Source organism: Acanthisitta chloris, unplaced genomic scaffold, assembly GCF_000695815.1.
Source record: "Acanthisitta chloris isolate BGI_N310 unplaced genomic scaffold, ASM69581v1 scaffold650, whole genome shotgun sequence".
In the NCBI taxonomy this organism is placed as follows: Eukaryota; Metazoa; Chordata; class Aves; order Passeriformes; family Acanthisittidae; genus Acanthisitta; species Acanthisitta chloris.
The window spans coordinates 122,168-148,181 of NW_008649756.1; the positions used below are offsets into that span (position 1 = coordinate 122,168).

The window sequence follows — 26,014 nt, forward strand, 5'->3', positions numbered from 1 at the left end:
GTATTATACATACATCAAGTATTTAAAACTGAGTTAAAAATTAAAATGGCAAAAGTGCAAACACTTGGAATCATAAAAATGTGCCCAATAGTAAGAACATACTGTGGGCAACAAATGTAAAAAAAAAGAATAAAATTATTTTATATCATTTATTAGCCCTAAATCTGCACAAAACCAAGCGTTATTTACCTTTATTCTTCCCAATTCAAACTGGAAAACATTTGGGCTTGTAGCTTGAGCAAATACAGCAGGAAACAACTTTGTACTTGGTTCAACCTAAATCAAAGATGCACAAATATATAACCACTGAAGACAACAAAAGTCTATCGCACATTGAAAAAAAAAAAAAAAGACAGACAGCAAGGACAGGTCTTTGAATAAAACCCCATTAAATTCAAATGGGGTGGGGGGAACTATTGCCATACCAGTGACAATTAGTTTATCTTATGATCTCTTACAAAATCCTCTAACAAGATGCAGTCTGAGGATCTGGTTTTCCGCCTTCCCACTGGAAGCCATCATCAAAAAATACTCACTTGATAGTATGTGCCTAGTTCCTTGCCATTAGCTGTGAAGGTCAGCAGGCCACTGGCAGCATCAACCAAGCAACCAATCTCCAGACCATTATTATTACGTCCTTGTCCAGGGCTCATGCTCTCTCCTGCGCACACCATATAGCAGTTGCTGCGTTTTATACTGAATGTCAAAAGACAAATTTATTTATGGATGGTGTGTAAACTTTATGTAATTAACTAAGAACAACTTTGTATGGCTGCAACCAACCCAGCCTTGTGGCTGAAAACAGTGGATCCCACCATAATCACTGCCAAAATTCAATTAAACCTGGATATCATAACTGAAAAAAAATAAAAGCTGAAGATGACAAAATATGAGCATGTTCAAAACAAATCTTGTGTTACATTCTGATGACATAACTGATTTTGTAAGTTTAGATTTTAAATCATGTAATGTCAAGCGTAACACAAAGTTTCTGGCATGGATAATAAACTGAAGTGCTGAGAGGAGCTGTTGTACCAATTTTCACCTCAGAAGTCAATATTTACAGGATAATAATCTGCAACTATATAGAAAAGCTGCACTATTTTACTTTCCAGGGCCTATTGATTTGACTAAATCATTACTCCACTGTTTCTTCACTAGCCAGAGAAGAGAACAATTAAAGTTACACTTTCCCCCACTACTATTTCTTTTACTACTTTTTCTACATCAATCCAGTTATATTAAATGGGACGGATTTACACTTCAAAAATTGCTAGCTGCTTTTATGGGTATAAAATATAGCTCTTTTTAAGAAAACTGTAACTAACCTCTCATGAACCTTTCCTTTTTCATCTCCCAGTGTAACTGTCACGGTACGCACTCTGTCCAAGTCAAAGCTTGTGTCATACTGGTGAAAGTCAGATGTAATCCAGCCCACCCAGACATTAGCAGGTTCTTGACCAGGAAATATTCTCACTGAATAGTAGTACTGTTAATAAAAAGAATAATGGTATCAAATGTTAGTATTTGCTTTCCAGCATATCAGTTTGATTCAGAATTAATTTGTTGCTCTAAAATCTGAAAACATGACATCTCTTCAAAAGTAGCATAGGCTTGTTCAAGTACAATTCATAAGCAAAGCACCAAAAGAATATAAACACATATCAAAATACAGCCAACAAAATATGTATGCTAAAACCGAAAAAGCGAAAAAGATTAAAGATGCAGCTTATATGTATTAAAGATGCAGCTTATTTGTATTGAAGACTTCTGTATCATAGCATTCTAGGCTATACTTTTTTGCAGCAATTACAATTTATATACTGCAGGTGACTCAGTTTCTAGTATATAATATATTTTAGAAAGAGAAGGATACATCTGCAAGACAAGTGCTTTTTTCCTTTGAACATTGAAGTGTGAGTACTTACGGAGCTGATCTTATCAGAGAAAGACTTACAAACGTGCACAAAACTTTCACTGGTAATTCCATTAAATAAATGCTCCGTAAAATTAGTAGAGATATTTTCAAACGGTCCTGAACACTGACCAACTAATTTAGTACACTTTTTCCTATTTATTCCATTATTCCATAACTTTATTCTTCCTCTTTTATGTTTGGTGTTAAAAAAAATGGGTTCAACTGATTTATATGCTTTCATGTGAAAATTGTTTTAGATGGACAATCAATTCAAAACAAAAGGAACAAAGCAGTTTCAACTTCAGTAGCAGTACAGGACTACAGACACTTAAATTAAAATTTGTGCTTGAAAATTAGACTGCCTCTGAAACTCTTTAAAAGTAAAAAACATGTAGCTATTAAAAATAAAGGGCAAACAAACAAAAACAAACCAACCCAAACAGTTAAAATACCAATCCTAAGTTACAATACCGTGGAAGTTTGCATCAAATAATCATAGTCATCCCTATCATCTGCTAGCACATCCTCAGTAAGCCGTGCAGAGTGACTGGTGCTATAATCTGGCTTTGTCCTCCTGAGCATAAATCTGCAACAAAATAGGTAAAATCGAAATCTATATAAAAAGCTCAGTAATATATATACACACAAGGCAAATGCTTCAGAAAAGAGAAGAGACAAGCTCGTTTATAAAAGCACTTAAATTAATTCTGACCTTACACTACATATTCAAAAGTTACCTGACTGACCTGCCAGACATGCCTAGCATCTTCTACTTCAACAAGCAGGAGGGAAAGGTAAAGGAAATAAAAAGTAAGACAAACAAGTAAACAACCAACCAAAACAAAAAAACCCCAAAGCCAAGCCAAATATGCTACTAACCTTTGTTTAAGACGTGAAGGCTTTTCTTGAACATAATCTTTATGGTTGTTTAACTCTGGTTTTGTGGCATCTTTTTCTCTTTCTGTCCGGTCAGGAACTAAATGACCATGAGCAGTTTTCATTAGAACCTCAAAATCAGAATCAGCATCATAATCCTCCAAATCATTCTTTGGGCCAAACAGACCAGAGCCTGGTAAGCCTCCTGCAACTGATCTGGAGAACACCTCAGCACATTCAATGGGCATGCTTAATCGAAAAAACATGACATCTGTTTTACTGTTCTGTGAACCAAAGGATTTGTGTGTGACCTTCAGACAGGGGCAGCTGTCTATGGTGCCATCAATTCTTGTCACCTATGAAACATAAAGACATAGTTGTTTTGAAGCTTTTGCTTTTTCCACCTTGTAAATATTCAATTTATATTTCTAGAATATGCACCCATGACTTGCAACAGTATGATGTCAACAGTCAAATGTATTGCAATCACATGCTCCCATTTTGAAGGGAAATAAGTACTATGAGGAGCAGAAGTTTTGGTTGTTCTATTGTTAAATAGTAAAACAATCACGAAAGTATTACCTTTCTCATCATAACTCTTTGCAACATAAATCCAATCTTGCCAGAAAAACACAGACCAACAAACATAAATCATACCTGTATACACGCAAGAATGTAAGTTATTTCTTAAATACTACAGTGTGATACACGCCAGCTGAAAAAGTGTCCCTATTCCATCAATTATTTCAGAAGGATTTCATGGCAACCTTATAAGGCATGAATGCAGTTCCATCAAGATGCACAACTGATTGGGACATAAGTGTTGATGCAATTGGTTAATCAATATTTATTAAAATCAAAACCAATTAGCTATGGAAAAATCCCAAAGTATGTGCACTAGAACACATGGAATCTGTTATGTAAAAAGCCCAATTTCTGGAAGTTATTTACAAACACAGTTCTCACTGCACAAGGAGCTCTTAATGAGGACATCTTGTAGAATTTGTCTCTGAGAATCTCATGTTTAAACACAACATATTTCATTAATAGAGAAATACTATCAACCAAATAATTACATTCCTTGCAACTGTACTGAATATAAGAAATTTGTAACAGGTGTAAGGTTCATCCAGAATTGGGTCAACATATCACATTAATAATCTTATCTAGAAGTGCAAAAAAGAAACATAATTCAAGCAAATTCAAATGTCTAGAAACATTTTAATGGGATCACAAACCTCAATATGTTCATGATTTTGTGGCACTGGTAGAAACTGAGGGAGCCTTTTACTCAGCCAAATGGTGATGTCTCTGTTTGTATTAACAGCAAAGGGTTCATACCCTTCCTGTAAGCCACAGATAGTGAAATATTTTAGAGTGCTGACATCTTTTCCAAAGTTCATTCTTCCCACTTGAGATGGTCCCAGGCTGCACACAGGTAGAAATCCTTAAAGTAAGATGAAAGAACAAATGAGTTGTATATCATGAACATCATTGAACTGCTCTCTTCCATAACCAAATGAAAAAATCATTTGGGAAAAAAAATAAATCCAAAAAGCAAAGATTATAAATGCAAACAGTCATCAATAGTGCATCATGTCTGGCATGTCACCAAGTACTGTATCTCAAACATCGTTCTGAAAAAATAGCTTGCTAATAGTCACAGATCTCTTCATGCAACACTCAATCAACTTCACAGGGTCTGACAGCTAGCTCTTGGTTAATATGCCTGCTAAGCTGGTAGAGTACTGCCAACTTTCCTCCAAGTCTTACTACTTACTCACTCGCACAGGGAACTCATTTGTGACACCTTTGCACTTTTAAAAAAACTTTTTTTCCCTCAGTTTTAGCATCACAGAAAATCTTCTATTTCTTCTATTCCTTTTCATCCTGCTTTTCAATTTCCACAGCTGCAAACCACTTCACAGATTCATTTGACCTAACTATTACAAAAATATTTTCTTTCTTATCAACAAGAAACATGAAGCTCTGTTCCATGATTCTGATTCACATGAAGGTACCAGGTATTGAAGGATATAAGAACAAAACACAGCTTAGTTCTTTTCTTTTCTTTAGGCTGCCCAGACTAAAAAAAAAAAAAAAAAAAAAAAAAACATCTATTCATGATTCCTTCAGAGAGGAAAGCAAACTCCAGAGCACCATCTACAGGAATGTCTGCTCACCAGATATGTACCTTCAGTACCACTTTTTGAAGATTTTACTACAGATACCCAAGATCATATATCATGTGTATTAGACGTGATAAATTTAATTATATACACTATTAGTCATCCATTCAAGTCCAGATTTTTATCTTCACAGCTTGTTCTTTAAATTGCAAGGTACCAGTTTCTCAGATAACACAGCTGATGTAGACAACGTGATTTATGTCCATTCTGCTGCTGCAAATCCAATGACTGACAATAATAAAGAGTATTTTCCAGCAGTAAATGAAACAGAATTGTATTATACAATCTATAACTAGGAAAATTATATTTGCATGTATCAATATATGCCATGGTAAAGCCCAGCAACTCTAGCAGGGAAAATTTACTAGGCTCCCTGTTGAGTTAAACGAATCCATAAGCTGTTGCAAAAGTCATTAAGCAAAGCCAAAAATCAAAATTCTATTTTCAATAACCTTACAATTCTCAGATCATCACTCAAAAACTGTTAATTCTTCTACCTATGCATTTTCCTGTGGAAAAAAAAAAAAAGAACTCAGAGATAGATTAATTATTAGACATAAGGCAAGTATTTTACATACACACACAAATAAAATGTAGATGAGTATTTGCAAGATTCCCTGAAAGAAAAGAAAGAAATTCAGGAAAAATTCCTACAAAGGTAAAACTCTCATTGATGTTTTACTCAATCTAGGATTTTCCATCAACCCTGTAACTGTAGCCATCCCACACCAATATAAATTTCACTGATGTTAGAAGGTACCGTACATGTAACTAAATCCTGCAAGTAATTGTAACTATACAGTAACTGTTGCCCTGTATGAATGGAATATAAATACCAGTGCCAGTCCTAATCATGAAAACACTACTTCCATTTCTAGTGAAATTCTGCAGTGATTTCTCAATGGGTTAGTTGTCATTAAGGTGTTTTAAGGCTCTTTATATATAGTAAAGGCAGAGCATCTCATTTTACAGTAACATGTCTTTCTAACAAATAAAAATTAATTCTCAATACCCATCTCTAACTGGGTATCAAGCCACTTTAGATATGATGTTTCACAGTTCCCATGTAGCCCTTGCATGCTAGAGCCTACATAAAATATTATTTATCCATAGCCTGGCTCTTTATCTCCAGGTACATAACTGGGCTATGGAGCAAAGCTTTTATTACACTGTATGAAATAGCAAAACAAGTATAAAGATTTTGACACTGCCACGTGAAAAGTAACACTCTAGCACTGTCTGTCAGGACAGAAACACATTTCACAATGTTCCCTATTTTCAAGAACACAATATGAACCTCCTGATTCAATCTGTCAAACACTACAAACAGCTCACAGAGATCATGAGTTGAGAAAACAAAATTTGGTTTGTACAGTATGCTTGTTTATATCTACAGTGTGAAATTTCTCTTACACAAATGCATAGTAAGATGAAATTAAGTTTATCAACCTTACTGCTGAGATAGTATCTCATAACCAAATTCAACTGCCATAATCCCAAGGAGCTTCTCTTGTTGGATACTCCCCCCTTGCCCCACACCCCAAGAATTGTACATGAAATATCCATAATATTTTCAAATATAGTTCTAGAGTTATTAAATCTGAGATCAATCAGCACATTCCTTTGAAAACAGAATAGGAGGTCTTATTTTAAAAGGCAAGCTGTTTTCCACTAATACAACACTAAAAGAACTTAATGTGAATTACAAAGACATTGTGAGAAATCTGAGAGGCTTGATGCTTACACTAAGTTTTTGACATGGTTACCAAGGCCTTTGGGCTCCATGTCAAACCAGGAACTACTTCAGCAGTTTCAGGCTCAACAGAGACCTGATTCAATCTGAGCCTGCAGCTAGAAACAAGTACCACAAAATGTACACCACTGTGATTTCAGCAACTTGGAAATCAAAATAGTGGTGAAACAGGCTTACCCTCAGAATTTAATGGAATTCCAGTTTCTTTCAGAACCCCTTACTCCTCAGTGGGATTATACTACCTAATAACTGGAGAATCATTATGACTTAATGGCACTAAGATGATTTTTGCATATAGCACTAACAGTAAATCAATTCGCGCATCCCTTTCCCTGACCACGTTATCACTACATTTAAGGAAATCTGAAGGCAGCAAAGTAACAGGCACGAGTCTAGAAAGTTGATTGCAATTTTATCTTTTTAAATGAAATCTAAATATTTCTAATTCCTATGGTATGGCAGAAGAAGGGAAAAAAATCCTCTCCCAAAGCACTCCTGAAAGTAAAATAGTCTGAAATTCAGATGAAAATAGAGTGGTTAAAATTCAAAGAGGGAATTGCCTACTTAATAGGTATGAGATTCATATTTCCCCTAGGAACAGGGATGAGTAAACCAACACTACTGTTTGCAGCTCTTACTATTACTTTATCTCTCAGCTACACTTGAATTGTTTAACAGATGTATAGTATATAAGGCAGAATATACGTACCTACAACAATTGAAAGGGAAAGATTAAAACTGAGGATACTTTTCTATGTTACCATAGCTCAGAAGTTTTAGGCAGTTAACTAAATTAATGCAATTTCTTACCCTTTTCTGTATTATTTGCACACGAGTATGCAATTAGATTTGTAAACAAAAACACTTATTTGGTACAGAATGAATCTGGCACCTGACATGGCCTCACAATCTTTGCCATATTAAAAGTTATGAATGTATCACTCCAGACACATCCCTGCAAAATAATGAAGGGGTCTAATGACAAAAGATAGCCGCAAAGGTCATCATAGAAAAAAGCCTTGCTCATCCTCACACCCAGCAAAGGCTTAATACTAATCAAATAGAGAAAAGATAAGGGGTAGATCATGGGGCAGTGGGGGAAGGGATGACAACTGGGACAAGAAACTCACCACATTAAAGCTGAGTCAGAGAAAAAATTGGGCAACAGCAAGTTAACAGCCCAATGTATTACAGTACTTACCATCACCCAGCTCGAAGTCCTTGAATGCAAGTTCTGAACCTGAGTCATCAAGCAGGATTTCACCATTTAAAGTGAACATCATAGTGTGCTCATTCATGTCAACCATACATCCAACAACATCTCCTGACGACCAAGAGCGGCCAAAATGTTCATTACCCTGATGCCACCGCTGTGCCTGAAAAGGATTAAAAGAATTTTAAAAAGTTATAGTGAGAGTGTATGTGTTCCTCTAGTCTTCAGCAGTAGAACCAACAATTAACCTCAATTAAGACAGCATTAAAATGAACATTTCACAGAATATCATTCCAAAACTATGTCTGTGAGTACTCCAAGTTGACTCTGAAAATGGAAATCCAGCAATTAACTTCCTGCAAGCACCCCTCACATCAGCATTGTAAAATGTTGCTAAGAGAGCTGACAGGGAAAATTGCTATTTCAACATTTTAGTAACAAGTAAGAGCATGGCTTATTTTTCTGCAGAAGTTCCATAAAAGACTCGTAATGAAAATAATATGCTATCAAATACAATGTTAAATAGCTGCTTCACAAACCTTTTTTAAACAATTGCTTTTATTTATTTCAGCAGCTTATAAATTCATTATTTGCAAACAAACTTTATTGTTTCCTTAAGTATAATTCTAAAAATGTTGTGTATAAAATAAATGAAACTTCCTGTCATACCAGATTTAGGAAGGAATAGAATTGTCTGTGGACAGGACAAGCACTGAGCTTCTGACAGATTCCATACTAGCTGAGGGCATGATTAACAATTCCTATGACTGACTTTCAAGTCAAAGACTGCAAAGGCTTTGGATAAGGCCTTGGTTTGGAGTTCAAATAAATTAACATCTATTAAGAACTACTGTATCACAAAATAAAACAGCGTTGTTAATAAATAGATTTCCTATTCGCATACGCCATCACAAGTAGCTTTTTATCCTCTGTACCCATCCTGAAAATCCTGTAAAACAAATGAACCTTTCTGTGTATGCTGAAGGTCAAATATTTTTCTCCGACCAAGGAAAGAAGGCATCAAAATCAAAGACAACAAAATAGCTTTGTGGATTGAGACCTAAAGGTCAAAACCTGATTCAGAAGGCAAACTACTACACAGCTATTCCAGTAAAGATACGGGACTTGAGTAGTTCATTTAAGCCAATCAGACACTTTACAAAAAAACAACTTTTCAGTTTCCTTTTCAAGGCATCTTTTCATGCAACACAAGAGTGGAAAAAAAATAAATTTCTTCAACATAAATAAAATACATCTTGAGAGTTTTATCTGACTGGGAACAGCCAGGAATACTGTTGCTTTCTGGTTTATATTGTAGTAATATTAAAGGAAATTAATTACAATACCAGAGACAAGAAACATTTTGACCATGAGTCACCAGTAGCCTTAATAACAATTATGGTTTGGCTAGCATTTCACTTGCCTTCATACTGAAATTAAAAGTTTTGGTGAGTCAGTTAATCTATTCTGATGAAAATCAATGACCTATAAAAGTTTGTTTTCCTATATATTTTTACTACTAGATTTCAATCTGCCATTGTCTCCTGCAGTTAAATTTGAGCAAAACTTACTAGTTCTATCCTACTTCATTTAAACTCTGAGGGTATCTATGAAAATCTAGCTGTACTCTTTCTACATGTACATTTCTACTAAAAATTTGCATCAGGTTTTCTTCAAACACTTACTGTTAGTAATCTTAACCATACATATACCCTAATGGCACTTCTTATACATAGAATGACAGAGCAAAACTTTAAAAAAATGATTCATAGTTAATTACAGCTCTGACAGTATTTTGACTTTGAATAAGTCACTTGGATTCTCAGTTCTTTATACTGTACAAATACTGTGAAGCTGTGAAAAAACATAGAAATGCCAAAGCCTGCTAATGAAATTTTCAGGTGACACTGATCCTACTTATTCCACCTAGGCCCTCAAAGACAGAGAGAAATAATTTCATAAAACATAAATGAAAGAAGAGAAGGCAATTAAGTTGAGGCAATGACAGATGGAATAAGGAAAATCTAAAGCTTTGCAACCACTCAAACTATTAAAGATAAGCATGTACAAACCTTAAAGCCATCAAAAACAAAAGCTTCTTCATCTGAACCAAGTTCCTGATCTGGCAGACAACCTGGCCTAGTCCAGCCAACTCTCATGTCTCCTGCAGTAACTGCCTCAAACTCAAAGTACCACTTCCCAGTCTTCACTGCATAAGTCTTTTCTGTGCGGAAGATCCTGTACTTTTCCATTATCCCACTGCACACATCCAGTCTTGTTGCTGTAAGGTATAAAAAAAATAAATAAGTAAAGGACAAAAACCCCAAACAACACAGCAAGTACTGTATTCAACTACTGACAAATGAAGATAAAGAAAGCAAAAAGTAAAGGAATCCCTTTGAGCACAGGCATGAAAAGAAGAATGTGCTTGCAGAGCAGCCATATGGGGAAAGTGCCCTTGCCCACTCTGAGAAATCAGCATAGTCTGAAACATCTCTATACTTGCAGAGGGAAAGGACAATTTAAAAATCTGAGCACAACTACAAATCACATGACACAAGGAGTACTCCAATTCTTTTTCTCAGATTAGGAAAAAGAATGGCAAAAGCAGTATATTAAAGCCTCTGCAACCTTCAAAAAGTCTTTTACATATGGTCATTCCAGTCTAATCACCATCATTCCTTTTCTTGCTGAGTTTGTTATCAGATCAAATACAGCTACACCTACCTGTACCTTTTTGTTAGACCATGCTAAGAACCTCTCTCTTTCTATTCTGTTCTCTCAGCCACATCAAGGTCCACATTTACAATATTATCTAGAAGAGACTATCACATCCCTCAGAATTTACTATCACTTCTCATGTCACCATGCTTGATTTCAGTTAGGTGAGGCTTATTAAGTTTCCTGTGGGCAACTCTGAACTCTGACACATAACTCTGTATCAGTGAAATTTTCTCTTTGATGGTCTACACAATTAATGCCTTAAAATCACTTGTGAGGACTCTCAGTATCTCACCTATATAGATCAGTCACCACAGTGTTTTGGTGATAACTGAGAGTTTGTTTCCTTTTCAGATTCTAAGTAACATGATGTTTTCTAGATTCTAAGCAATCCCAAAATACAGTTGCTGTGGTAAACCAGGAAGTAATAATAATAATAATGACGAAATATAAACACCAACACTACAGAGCTTTGAAAAAACAGTTTAAATAAAAATAATGTTTGGAGATGCAGAATACCACTAGAGGGCTCTAAATCCTTTAATAACAATATGGGGTTTGGCTGATGAAAGAGGATCCCTATGACAAGTTTAATGCATCTCAGAAACTTGAGAGGCTCATAAAGAGTAAAATCTAAATCCCCAAAATGAGTATAAAAATCTTTTGATGGATGCAATATCAGTCTTTGCTCAAGAAAGACCAGTTTGTGGGACACTGTTCTGCAAGTCCTTTCCTCTGGGAATTATGCAACAGCATTGATCACATCTTTCAGATTCATGGATTCCAATTGTTTTCTTCACATTTCATTAGCAACTCCATTCACAGAACCAGCTCAAGGATCTCTGCATTGCAAGGAAAAACTGATATTATCCAGCAGTTCATTCCCAAGGAAAGGTAAGGCTACATGGTTCTCAGAGCTATAAATGAAAAAGGGGATTCACAATATTCAGCAGAATTTGGAAGAGACTGTGGAAAATGAGTGTGCTGTCTATCCCACACACCACTAGACAGCTCCTTTATCACCACAGGAGGCCAAAGCCTCCTATACTAGCCAACCCAACCTTTTCAGAACCAAGCAAAAGCCATGCTCACCCTTTCTATGCAGCATTTACTTCCCACAGTGGGAGAGGAAGGAATTCTAGGATTATGCAGCAGGCTTACACTCTCTGGACTAGGCACAGCCAGATTTAAGAGTGAGACCATGGCATTTTGCCACCAAAACAATCTACTCCACTAAGGAACATTGTTCTGCCTATTCATCAATTCAGCTTTGTTACACACTCATGGGCTCAGTAATGCCTCATATTTAAGTGTAATTTAATAACAGTCTCTCAGAAAAGCTGATGCTCAGCTCTTTGGAAGAGCTATTCCAAATGGCAGGTTCCCTGTTTACGTTTGGGTATATGTTCTGCAGAAATGCTTTACTGAAGGTCTACGGCCTAAATAGGTCTAAATATAACAATATTATCACTACATGAACAAAAAAAGCAATAATAAAAACAAGGTTTAGATGCATTTCTCAAAATTCCCACACTGCTGAGATTAGAAGAATGTACATTTCAATTTTGATCTGATTATTCCATATTTCCTTATCTCTAAGTGAACTTCTGCTGAGGAGTTATATCTACTTATTTTATCTGCACATTATGTCTTCTGATTTCTTTTACTTTCTTAGCATTTTATATTCTGTGGTTATTGAGTTATATGTTGTATACTGTTTCTTTAAAACTTCTTTATTAATAGTTTACATAATTTTTCATTTTTTTCTTTTATAGGATACTCAAACTGAAAATACTGCTTGCAGTATGGAGAAAGTATTCAAACAGGCTATGATGCAATTTCAAAGAAAGCATTTGTAAGAAGTGAGTTAAAATCTACTTGCAATTTATTTAACTTCAAAAACCTGAGAAAGTCCAGGAAGCTTAAATGCTCTAACAGACTATCTGATTCTAGACTTTTGGGATGACGTTCACAGAAATTTGTTCGCAGGTACTTGTTTTTGAAGAATTTAATTTTGTACTTATAAGTGTTTAAATACAAGATTGTGCATGAACTGTAGAATTTTTCATTAGTTAGTGTTAAAATTGTAGGAATAAAACATAAAATTCACATTCACTGAGTTTATGGGGGGTTTACCTATTTTTTCTTGAAATAACAAATGAGCATTAAATAAAAACAAATAATAAAATTGTGCTTATTGATTTAATTTGTAAATAATTGATTTCCAATGTAAAAGTTTTTCATTTTTTAATTTGAGGCCACAGGACAAGAAGAGATAGGCAAAGTATGAAATTAAGACTTAAGGGAAATATAAAAAACAGAAGATGGAGAAAAGCACCTCTTAGATTTGGAGACACCTGTGCAAATTCCTTTATTAGACCAACAAATTCACTAATGGAGTGGAATATCCTAACCTTTTTTTTTTTTTTTTTTTGAGAAGAAAAAAACCCCCCAAATTAATTACCATGATCTTGATCAGGAGCTTCCAGATTATAACCATAGCCTAGAAGGGTGCGGACTGCTTCACGAAGACTGTCTTTGTTTGACTTCTTCGTTCGATCATCCAAGAGAGCATAAGGAACCAGGCGAGGATTTCGTCGATTTTTCACATCCTGCACGAACATGAAAAACCAATTCAATTTCAGAAACTGTGTTTTGTCTTGAAGACAATATTATGGTATAGTATCAGCACAAAAATTACTATTTATACCAACTGAAATAAAGGAATTGCAAATACAGCGAGGATTCAAAGAAGTTGCAGGAGTCTAGAAACTAGTAACCAACACTGAATTCATTAAAAAAGCAAGTAATGCACAAATGAACAAAACTCTGTGGCTTATACCTGCTGTCATTAAATAAAAATACAAACCACAAAAACGAGGATAGGTGCAAAGAGTTTGACGGAAAAATCAAAGTGATTTTATTTCGTACACTGGTTATGAATCAGCTACCATAACAAGAAGCTAGTACATAACTGAAGTCGAGACATTGTGGTACCACAAATATACAGGTGGGTTTTTTTTACTCAGCACTAAGCAAGGTATATAAAATGCCCAAATAATAAACAAGATATAACCAAAACAACAAAATGCTTGGAATAAAAAATAATAAATGCATGCAAAACTACTTAATAAATAATAAAATGGATAATAAACCCATCTCTTACTATGTCAGATACTTAATAATGTATTTTTCCAAAATAAAAGGTCTTGCAAGAATATGATTAATGTTCTTCATGTATAGAATTTTTGTAATAGATAATTAAACTAACCTTTCTTCCAGCTGAAATGAATGCATTGATAAGGTTTAATCTTCATGTTTTAGGTTTATTAACAGAACATTGTACTGCAAAACTAGCTTATTTAAAAGCAGTGATTGAATGGATTATTTATACAGTTAACATAACTTTTAGCAATTAATAGAATTGTTTTATTTTCTATATTTGCTTCTGACATCCTGTCAGAATTTGTTGGCAGTAAAAAAAATCATGCAGAGAACTCTCCATGTTCTTCATAGCATCTTAGGTAAAAAAAATAATTCCAGACCACACATATAAAAAAATACTTGCTGTTTGTTCTCTTGAGTGCAATACCAAAGATATTGAGAGAATTTTTGATTGGTCAGATTTATTAAGAAGTGCAAAAATAGTGCCTATTATTTTAGAAAACAGTTGCCTGCAGTGAAAGTACCTTACTTCTTTTATAGCATTACAGTTCTAGTTCTAAGAACGTATGTGGCTTTCATTCTATCTTTGCAGGCAGGAAAGAAATGCATATCCATTCTGACAAACACTTGCAGGCATCTTTTGTTGTCCTTTAAATGCTTAGATGCAAGGCTATCTGCTTTTGCCTTGTCATCGTGAATAAATAGTAAAAGTGCAGTTGTAAACCAATGCTGATGAAATCTGGTCCTACAAGTGATCCCTCTGGGAGAAAAAATATTAAGGGAGAAGCATTACCTGCATGCTAAAAGGGCTAACACAAAGATAACAATAATGCATTGCTGGGTACACAAATTCCAAGAACATATCAGCTCTAGTTACATTCAGTGGAAAAGACAGTGACAGGGCCTACACATGGACCATTTGAGGGATCTACTTCTCATATTTATTCCAAACATTTAAGTTCACATCCCTCTTTTTCCAAAATTCATTTGGTAGGTGTGGACAAGGGCTGCATCCGGAATGAAAAAAATGACAAAGCAAATGTTATAAGGAATTATTATTTGATATAATAATATTCACATTAACATCTGAGATGAAACACCATGGGTTTGATTATTTGTCTTGGAAAGGACAAGAAAAGAGAAGCAATTTCCTCTGAAACACTATATGTCCAAAAGGTACTACAAAATACTGTCTTAAAAAATATGAAACAGAAGTGTGGAACAATAATTATGTAACTTCTTATCCATGATATGCAGTTAAACTAATGCATTGGTAATTGCCATGGCAACCATTAATACACATTAACATACAGGCAATCAGCTGATAACAATGTATCATAATGAAATACATTAGAAGTGGTTTTAAATATGCCTAAGCACAACAGGAGAGCAAGGGAGAAAAAGAAAAGGAATAAAGAAATCATATGCATTAAAGCAACTTGATTTTACAGGGTTTTTTACTGGGGTCTAATTTTATTTAGTATTTTAACCTTTTAGATCCATTCAAGATCTTAGTTGCTTCTTTAAATTTCAGTGTGAGAAGGGATTTTTCCTTTAATAATTTGCTCATTTTTTTCGACGTTACATGTCTATCTAAATTTTGAATGTGCTACTTATTGCTGAATTACGAATTCCTATACTATTCTTAAGTTTTTGTACTAATGACCTTGCACCTCTGTGGTTTAAGTGTACCTAATTAAGACCATGATCCTGTACAGTGACTGAGCTCTGAACATTTACAATCAAGTCAACAAGAAAACTGATTAGCTAAGAGGTAATTTTTATTGAGTACATTTCCAATTGGTACATAGCCGGAATTCTTCACCACAGAGAATTGCATACTGTTAAAACAAGAAAAACTTTGCCTAAGTTTTTAATATTTTTGCCAGAACTTTCCAGATTTGACAGAAGACTGTTTTATATAGATTTTGTCTGGGAACTACGTATTCACAAATGGTTTGAGTTGAGTAGCACACGTGACAGCTACATAATTATTTTGTTTTGAATCTAGAACCTATCATATCACAGCAAAAAAAAAGGAGGAAAGAACCTATATATTTTATTACACAACTTCATTTGGTGTAACAAACATCCATTAATAATTTAGAATTTGATTTACTTTACTTAAGTAAAAGAAAGCATTGCAACATGGAAAGTTGGAATGCCTGGCAGAATGTGCCCTGACTGTAAATGAAAGGAACTAATAATGTTAAACTTCAGTGATACAGCATTGACCATGAAAAGCCAATATTACTTTGTACAGTGTATACTACAGATTTTGCCATATACAGCAAATGATAGACAAATAACTATTTGAATCAGCACACATATAGTTTTCTGTATTTACCATGGCAGCTTATGTTTAACCAGAAACCATTAAAATTAAAAATAATTTTAAAGGGGAAAAGGAAAAATACAGTTCTAGATTGGTATTTCCTAAATAAGCAATTTCAAAATGCCAGAGCATTAGAACCAAAAAGCATAATAAAGTGCTCACGAAGACATATTCTTGGCAGTGTTAACAAATACACTAAATGTACCCAACCAAAGTGGAAGTTGTATCCCTCACCTGGCATACTAGCAGCTGTTCTGATTTCAGAAGTATGTCTATCCTTAGTAATATGTGTACAGCTCCACTGAGGACCAAACCCACATGGAATGCCTGGCAGAATGTGCCCTGACTATAAATGGAAGGAACTAATATATCAGTATAAATAACGTAAAATGTGACAGTCGGGTAACATAAGTAGCTTCTACAAGGACAAGATGCTAGTTTTATATATATTTAATAACAAAATAAGTAACAAATTGTGATTTTTTCCCATGTACCCATATTTCCTCAGACTGAATTTACAGAATAGTGCCTCTCTAGCATCACAGCACCAGGCAGATGGAGCAGACCAACTCCCAATCAAATAGTGATGTGATGTACTTTCCATAAATCTAAAATTAAAAAAAACAATCCTGCCTTTAAAAGCCCAAACCGTCTTGCATTTTGGGCCAAAGAGAAATCAGATTTGATAATTGCTTTGCAGTACTAATTAACTATTCTAGGAAAAGGAGGGCAGAGCATCTTTTTTAAGATGCTCTTCACACAATGGGAAGAATGTTTTAGGCTGCTGATTTTTATAAACAGTATGGGATTCTTAATACTTTTATTTCCTCAATACAAATGGAGGTTCTTATTCTTAGCTTCTTCAGCCACAATATAATACAACATGAAAAAAAAAGCAAGATACCCTTTGACTAAGGTACTGGATATGTGACAATGCATATAAGCAAAATTTGAAAGAAACTTTGGCTGTGATCTCCACAGTGGGAAGTAGGAATACCTATGTCATATATTCAGGAAGAGGGAGGGGGTATGTAATGTACTTGAAATTATTTTTATTTGCTTTCTGATCTCTATGCTTGACCCTTTTCTTTCCCTTTCTGTCTTTTCCTTGTTTATACAGAAGTCAGGATTCTCCTGTATGCACATCACAGTTTTATAAATGTTAACCAATACTGTAAGTTCATGGATAAACTTCTGTGACTTCTGAATAATTCGCATTAGATTGTGAAGATTTAGTCACAAATACATCCATTTGTACTTCAATGCTATTTTTCCATCATCTTGTTATAAGAAATTCCTTAAAAGTAGCCAAACAAAAACATCAGGTAATTATGACAGGACATAATATCAAAAGATATATATTTTTAAAAAAAACCTCAAACACATCTCTCATAGCAGAAATGTGCAATATTTTAATACACTTACACCAAGGCTATATCACTCCTTTGTGTGGATCTATCTCCTGTACCTGTCCTTGGTCATTTACCATTTCCCCAATTCAAAGACCACCAACTTGCACGTAATCACATTCTCCCTTAAAGGGACACTGTCAAGTATTTTCATACCAGTTCTGTGCTTGTTTTTCCACCTCCCTTGCTATTTACTATGTTCTTTTAAGCAAAAATACGTATTTTTCCTACCTGTTTTGTTCTTTCTGCTCCTTTCATGGAGCAATAAGCTACTGTGACTCTGTACTAATAAAAATTACTTACCTGCTTGTGATCAGTGTCATCACAGCTGTTAGCACAGTTCTGGGGGCAGGATTTATTAGCTAACTTGTGCTCCCTCTCCTGGCTGGCTCTGCAGCAGCTGAGCAAAAATACTGTGTATAGTCATGCACAAAGAGCAGCTATTATCTCTTGTTAAGAAAAAATCCTGACAAGCAGTGGCAGTGGATTTAGAAGAAAAAAATCTGGAAGGTGGAAGGCATTTTCCCCAACAGTTTTTAATGGAAAGAAATGGTTTATACATGAACTACTTGACAGTATCCCTTTAATTTTTTAGACTATATAATCCCAAAATGATGAGGCATTCATACAGAACAGACCTATTAGATTATCTAATTCACCCTACAGCCACAACATGATTGCTGTTCATAACATATTTCCCAGTGATTAGTTCATCTACTTTCAAACATCTGTAAGCTTCTTTCCCTTAGGAAACTATTTCATAGCTTTGCCAGATCTGTTTATAGTATTATACAGCATAACATCCTGATACTTTATTCCAGTACTGTAGCATGTCATAGTAATACGATGGGATGACAAAATGTAGCCCATGAAATAAACCCACTGGAGTCAAGCAGAAGCACAAAGCAGTGTGGACAACAGCTAGCAGCTTGCCATGAGGTATGTATGTCAGATAAATGAGAAGCATCTCTGTACTGGACCCAGAAAGGAGCACACCTTGCTATTCTAATCTCTTCTTACAAATTTTAATAAATGGTATTCATTATCTGCAGATTGTAAGAACTGGAACTCAGTTGTCTGTCTTTTCTTTGGAAGAAAATAAACTTAATTATTTGAAAAGACAAAAAATATGGAATGAAGAAATCAGCACCTACACCCATGGCAGCTTCTGTAGGATATACTATTGGTGGGAAAGCTTTCAAGGGCATCATCTACCTGTTTAACCATACATGAGACTACTGTAACTTGTCTGCCAAGAATAAGGGAGTAAAGTATACCATTGGTCATATAGATCTTCTTCCTGGAGGTCATGGATATTTCTGAGCTCTTGTTCATCTTTAACAATCATACTCTGTTGAAAGCATCTATGACACTGTTTACATTCTCAACAACAGTGCCCCAAACAAGAGCCTTCAGTCAATTTAAATGAATCAGACAAAAAACATACTTGGATGTTTAAAGCATAAGTATCCAATACTGCAAAACCCCAATTAAGTGGCTTTACAACTCTGAATATGATCAGTTTCATAGGCACCTAAGGTTTTTACTTTTAAATTCTCCACGCTCTTCTCTGCATGCCCATAACTGTCTTTGTCTTGCTATGGAAGAACAGATCATCACTCATCACATATACCTAAGCCCAGTCAAGATTTAGAGCAGAAGCATTTGTCTAACAATCTTTCAGAGCACAACCTGGTAGTCAATATCAGAGCTTGATCCACACCAACTGCTCAAAAAATTTCTGAAAACCTAACTAGGTGCTACCATTCTATTTTAAACTTAGCAGGCCTTAGTGACAGCAACAACCTCTTTGTGTAACAACTTGTCCTTGCCATCAGAAGAGATTTAGATACCTGAATCCTATTTGTCCAGTCAGATATGTTTGAGGATATGGGGTTAATTTTTAAAACACTCATGAAAAATGATGCACAGTTTAGTAATTACAAGACTAACAGGTTTGAAATTATACCTCTATTTTCCATGAGTTTTCTCACACCAGACTATAAATTGTAATATATGAACACAGATTTAATTTGCATGTTGAGCTTTGCAATCCAGCAAGCAGAGCATTTATTAGGAAGGGAGTCTAGGCAAGGCCAGAGTTCCAAGGCTGGCCCTCAAGACAGCATTTTAAGAGAGCTGTTCAGTGAATGGAGAAGAGTCCTCTTCCTCTCTCCTCTCACCCACTGAACTTGAAAAACGTCTCTTCACAGGACCACAGCGTTTTAGATTCAACGGTATGGTCAGTCTCTTTTCCAAGGCACAGTGCTGAGAACATAAGAATACTACATGATTCTTCTGACATCAAGCTGAAGTGTTTAATTTTAGGTTATATCCCACACTAGATTTGTCTGACCAATGGGTTTTTTTGGGAGTTGTTTTTTTTTAAACCCAAGTCTGGAGCAATTCCTCTGCCTTTTGAGAACCATTATAAAACTAGCAATTTATTACTATCATGTCACACCTCTTCAAAAGTAGAACCTTCTGTGTCAACAGGTAAACCAAAGCATACATAAAGACAGTGTATAATAAACATATTGTGCAGATGTAAAGGAAAAACTTTTTTCATTGCCACCCACTCCCACTACATCTTTTACTTATCATTCCCACCCAGTAACACTGGGAAACTCTTTGACACTGTTACTTAACTGCCTTCCCTACGTAATACCTCACTAATTCAGAAAGCATGTCATTTAACTGCAAATTTACTCCAACAAATATGGCAAAATTATTTGTGGGTTTTTTCAACGACACAAAGATACATAGGGTAGGTTAAATTGTCCTCAAGATCTAAAAAACTTTATTCACTACATAAGAGTCATGGGATTAAATTATCCCAATGCTAATTAGAAACATAATTAGCTAAGAGATGCATTTGATTCCAGAAACTTCCCAACTTTATCACAACCAATAAATTCTGATGCAGAAGTAAATTTACTTTTGGGCTATGTCAGGTTTCTATCAATGCTGTAACTATTTCTTGACTTTCATTCATTACAAACCTCCTGATTGGCAAGGCCCTGGATTGAAAATGTTTGGCTTCTGGGAGAATAAAAAATATGGGAGGCATTGTGTAAATTATTGAGTGAATTCTTTGATATATCAGAAATATTTTTTTGAGCATGCAGTTTTTCATCCTAGAAATGAATTGTGCATTGCCTCCATAAACACAGGGTTGAAATAGTGAGTTTAAAATTAATTAATCTGCTCCTCTACCTGACAACTCAAAATCAGCACTTCCAACACTTCTCACGACTAATGTTCTATCAGAAACGTTAATAGTAGTTCAAAGGCCCACCTTCTCTTATTTAAAGACGCAGCATTATGGGAAAATTTAATCCTGCTGCAAGCAGATTTATACCAACAATGAATTATCTTCAATGCTTATCTGGTAGGGGATATTACATACATTCCAGCTGCAACCACAAGAATTGGTTCACTGTCTGCCTAGATCCGAATATGATACATAGATTTCCTAAATAGTTTACAAAGTAGCACAATGAGGAGCTTTATCATAAGATACTATAACAGGCAATGGTTACATATTTTGCCATATAGGTGAAATTAAGTGCCTAATTTAAAATATATAAAACCTGATTAATTTCTTTTTTTATACTAAAGATTTGTAAATAGAATGAATTTTTCTCTCATAGAAAACCAAAATTTGATAGGTGAGGCACTAAGTTGTATAACTCAAGCTTTTGTCAAAAACAAAGACACCATTTGTAGGCAGAAAAGGGTGTGTACCTACAAAACAGCTGTTTCTCATTTTTGCAAAAATAATGATCATTTAGAGTCAGTGCAAAAGCATGAACACCTTTTTTTTCTTCCCAAGAGGTGAATTTTCCTAAAATTTCACTGAGATATGCCACCACACATTTATTAATGGAAGTGTGAGACCTATAAAAAATGATTACAAAACTATAGAGATTAAGACTCTTAAGGGAAAACTAGTAGTGGTGTTGGAAAACAATAAAATAGGCTCATTCTATACCAAATTTTCTGGATTGTGGGTTTTTTTAAAGAACCCAAAGAACCTCAGTTTTGCTTTTAACAATCCACCATGCTTAATTCTTACTCCCCTCCCTTATAACACACTGTGATACCTACCACATAATATTTCTATTCACTGAAACAAAACAACTAAAGTCGTACAGGAACTTTGAGACTGACTTAACTATTATCAGTCAAACATGGCCTCTGCCAGAATTATAACACACTAGCAAAGTGATTACTCGAAATTTACATTCTGATTTTCTTGGATAAACAAAATTATTCAATTCCCAGAACTGCAAACATTTAAATGATTCCCTTACTGAAAGTCAATGTTTACATTTCCTAAAATACTAGAGCACATTAGCTTCCTGCATGCAATTTTCTCACCCTGAGATCCAGACAGTACACAATAATATACGAAGTTTTTTAACACTGCTTGTAAAAGAAGAGTCTCATACTGCTAGAAGATTTAGCAGGATTACTTTAATTATGTATTTTTGTTTTCTTTGACTGACAAATTCACATTCATTAGCAGTTTCTTCATGTCTGTGTATCTCAGTTATTTCCATTTAACTGTGAAATATCTCAATAGATAAGTGGTTTTTTGAGTGACTGAAGTTAGTGCTTACCTGCTGGATACCATAAGTCCAGCCTTGCCTTATACGGTCCCTTGCCCACACATTGTGAGCATTCTCTGCTAGTTTATCCACCATAGCTTCTTGAGAGGGTGTCAGTTTGATAAAACTCAGATCCATGGGTGCAGGCTTATATCCACTCAACAACTGATAGCTGTCAAAAAACACAACTTGTCGTTACTTTTCAACATGAAAAAAAAATCACAGAAACCACAAAGAAAAGAAATTATATCTATGCAACATATCTATATAAATCTGATATATGCCCTGAACATAAACAATAATAATGCACTGACATCTCATTTTGTTTCAAGTTAATTGCATTTGATGGAATGAAGTAACTGTTAATGAAAGCTAACCAAAATGGTCTGAACTAAAAATGTTTTAATTTTAGCCCTTTCACATAGTCAAAGTAGTAGATTAAGATGTTGTTTATCTAAATACTTATATCAACACTATTACTGTTACCTCTGAGCAGTTCATAATACTTATTAAATCCTATCTCCTACTAAACCAAGAAAATCTATTCTTCCTATTACACAGAATATAGGGATGTGAGAGACAGAGCAGGTCAAATGGCTTACTCAAGATCACTTACGAATTCCGCCTAGTTAAAGTTTGTAATACTTCATACCTTAACTACCCTTCAAATGATAGGAGCAAATGTTTACAATGTAAGCATGACTTCAGAAAAGAAAGGCAGCTTCCTCAATTTTTTTAGGGCTTCTAGGAACAAAGTGTTTAGTTTTATGTGAACTAAGTGTTTAGTTTTAGTTCTTCCCATTGAATTAATTCTAGCAATCTCCTACTCACGACCAAACCTTCTTCAATAAAGGCTGTAATGCATTGGTGATGGATGCAGCACATTAGGACTTACTAAATTTACAATGAAAACATACGACACTACGCAGCACCACTATGGTGGTGAACGTGGCCTCCCTTACCTCAGCTGATGACAGAACATACAGGGGAAGAGGAGCAGGAAGAGGAAAGTGTGTGGAAACACAGACAGGGGTGTCCTGGGTGACTGTGTCTAGGTGCTGGTGGGGGCAGCCTCTGTGAGGAGAGGTCAGGACTGACCCTGTGTCCCAACACAGTTGGTTGGTTCCAGATGGCCCCAAAAGGGACTCACTGCTGACCAAAACTGAGCCTCTCAGCCATGCTGGTGGTGCCCCTGGGAAAACGTTTTTAAGAAAAGGCAAAATGCTGCACAGGCAGAGAGGAATGGTGGGGGGAAAAAAGGGTAAAAAACAGCCTGCAGACATCATGGCTAGGGGCAGCACGGGTGAGCAGAGGGTCTCCATGTCCCAGAACTGGAGCTTGCCTGTGGCCCTAGAAGGAACCAGTCTGGAGATGGTGGATGTGCCTTTAATATCCCTGAGTATGGACTTGATGATCTTTCAGGTTTTTTCCAATCTAAACGATTCTATGACTCTATTTCTCCTCAAGCATACTGATAAACCAAAGCACTACTTTGGTCACAACAAAAGGAGTCTGTGGAAAATAAAAATCAACATTCTCTCACTGCAGTTATACACCCTGGGGTGTACATGACTAGTTTAAATAATTGCCTAATTATTTTCTAAAGCATTTTGTCATTTTCTTGTATTTTCTTTATTTGTACTGACAGAGAAATCCAGAAAGAGTATTTATATTCTAAAATATTCAAATACTTGACAAATCTTAATTAATTCTCTTCTGTGACAGCTACTTTAAAGCCCATTTAAGCAAACTATTGGTTGAAAACAGTAATTTAAACCAAGCAGGTATTCAAGGGGGATTATCATCTATAAACATGATGTTGCACCTTCCTTCAAAATGACCACATTAAAAAGAAAACATTTAAGTTTGAAAGCAGCAATTCAAGAACATTATGGCAAAATGAACCATTTACATAGCTAACAATCTGCAGATTTCTATTAAAGAATTAAGCAAGCAGTTGGCAGTTGTGCTGCTGTCTCCTACATGCTAAACAACTGCTCTTGTACTTCTCCTCAGGTAGCTCTGAAGTCACTTCAGCGAGATGAGTAAAACCACAGTAATGTAAATAGTGAATCATATAGAATTAGCATATTTTTCAGGCTGGCAATTACTGTGTTCCTTCCTGTCACACTCTCCTCCACAAGCATATTACTTCTATTATACATTGTGCATATAAAGCTATGATAAGCGCAGCTATTTCAATATAAGGGCAAGGTCAAAGAACCAGGAGTCACAAAGGATAAGTATCAATGGACAGGGAAATAACAAAAGCATATTACATGTACAAATTTATGTTGGAGACATAGATGTCTCTTTAGCTGCAGACATGTTAGGAGTTTAAATAGGCAGATAAAAGCTCAGGTTGTGCCCTATCATCAGTATCTTACTGGCCTTATCTTGCTCAGAATAGCTGCTAGCCTTATATTAACCTTTTTTTTAAAAAAATAAGTGGATGGATTTAACTACTTCAACAGCACACTGTCACTTCTATATTGATCTGCCACTGATTTATAACGAGCGTTGTGAGTTTTTATTTGTGCACCACCTAAAGCTGCAGAAAGAGAAGTAGGTATGCTTTCAAGTGGTCTTAGTCCATACTCTGCTCTCTTGATTAAAGATTTTCAAAAGTTCACGCGAGTGGTTTTACAAGAGAAAAGTAAACAGAGCAAAAAATATATATGGACTGTAGCACAGAAACTGGATAAAGTGTAAAGTAAGCTTGCCAGTATATTCTGCTGTGCTGCAAATATTTAACAATGGCTGTCACACATTTCAATGAATCACAGAAAACCTAAACTTTGTTTACACATCAAGTCGTAAACATCTAAAAGAAAAGCCATGGATGAAGGTGCACCAAATTTCTGAAATTTCGTATGCATACATGCATACCCAAGTACCAAAAAAACTAACAAAATAAAATATAAAATTGTTAAAATACTGTTCACTTAACTCACACTGCTTGACAAAAAGGCACATTTAAATTTCAACTTACTTCTTTGGAAGTTTCATTTTTTTCACTTTTTCTTCCGCATGTTCATCAGCAATTCCAACATGGCAGCCTAACGCCAGTAGGGTTCTAGGAGACAAATCAGAGATCACTTACTGCCAATGTTTCTAAGTTTAAAGTTGCTGTTGTGTATATAAACAGCACTATACAACAAATGAGATCTATGAAAATTGCTACAATATAATATGGAAAGATCAACACCAGCCTTTATACACATGTAATAAGCTTTTCCGATATCATTAAGAAAACACCCCAAGACTTGATTAAAAATTTTAGTAAAAATATGAGTAGACATAATGGAATTATCATACAATCTATTTCATCTATATGAGGCATCAGTTCAAAGATTCCCTGCCATTGAAATTTTATTTCTGCTTTATATACTTATTTATACGGCTTACATACTCATTCATACCACTTCATAGCCAAATCCTTTTATGTTATATTTACATCACAGTGAAAAATAAAAAGAAGAAAATGTTACTTGTTATCCTTAGAATGTGTCTTCTTTACAAAGAGAGGCTATTATTCAGAGATTTTAATTGGATCTGGATTTTTTTTAGGACACACTACTGAAGAGAGAATTGACAGCAGAATGCATGATAAGCATTAGGCTAAAACTACCATCTTATTCAAGCTAGACACAGTGTGTCACGTACCACAAGGTTTATACCACAGAGCTACTGAGCCAAGCAGCCCATTCTGGCCTAACTGTGCAAGATGCAGCTCATTTCAGAAAAAAACTACTCTCTACATAAGCTTAAAACTGGGTCTACAGTATTAATCAGGTTTCTGATTACTTCAGACTTCTTCCT

At 35.2% G+C, this 26,014-nt stretch overlaps 1 protein-coding gene across 1 annotated transcript in view; it reads right to left on the reverse strand.

The window, feature by feature from the left end:
* Positions 1 to 26,014, reverse strand: part of RYR2 (ryanodine receptor 2 (cardiac)) — a gene marked incomplete at its 5' end in the record, with an annotated part of 271,378 nt that overhangs the window by 121,463 nt on the left and 123,901 nt on the right. Inside the window, 11 exons of the mRNA XM_009069811.1 lie at positions 190 to 276; positions 537 to 696; positions 1,329 to 1,489; positions 2,390 to 2,504; positions 2,798 to 3,150; positions 4,033 to 4,241; positions 7,938 to 8,112; positions 10,022 to 10,230; positions 13,135 to 13,282; positions 22,205 to 22,364; positions 25,185 to 25,268. Coding sequence (XP_009068059.1) covers positions 190 to 276; positions 537 to 696; positions 1,329 to 1,489; positions 2,390 to 2,504; positions 2,798 to 3,150; positions 4,033 to 4,241; positions 7,938 to 8,112; positions 10,022 to 10,230; positions 13,135 to 13,282; positions 22,205 to 22,364; positions 25,185 to 25,268 — 1,861 coding nt within the window. The remainder of the gene's footprint in view (positions 1 to 189; positions 277 to 536; positions 697 to 1,328; positions 1,490 to 2,389; positions 2,505 to 2,797; positions 3,151 to 4,032; positions 4,242 to 7,937; positions 8,113 to 10,021; positions 10,231 to 13,134; positions 13,283 to 22,204; positions 22,365 to 25,184; positions 25,269 to 26,014) is intronic.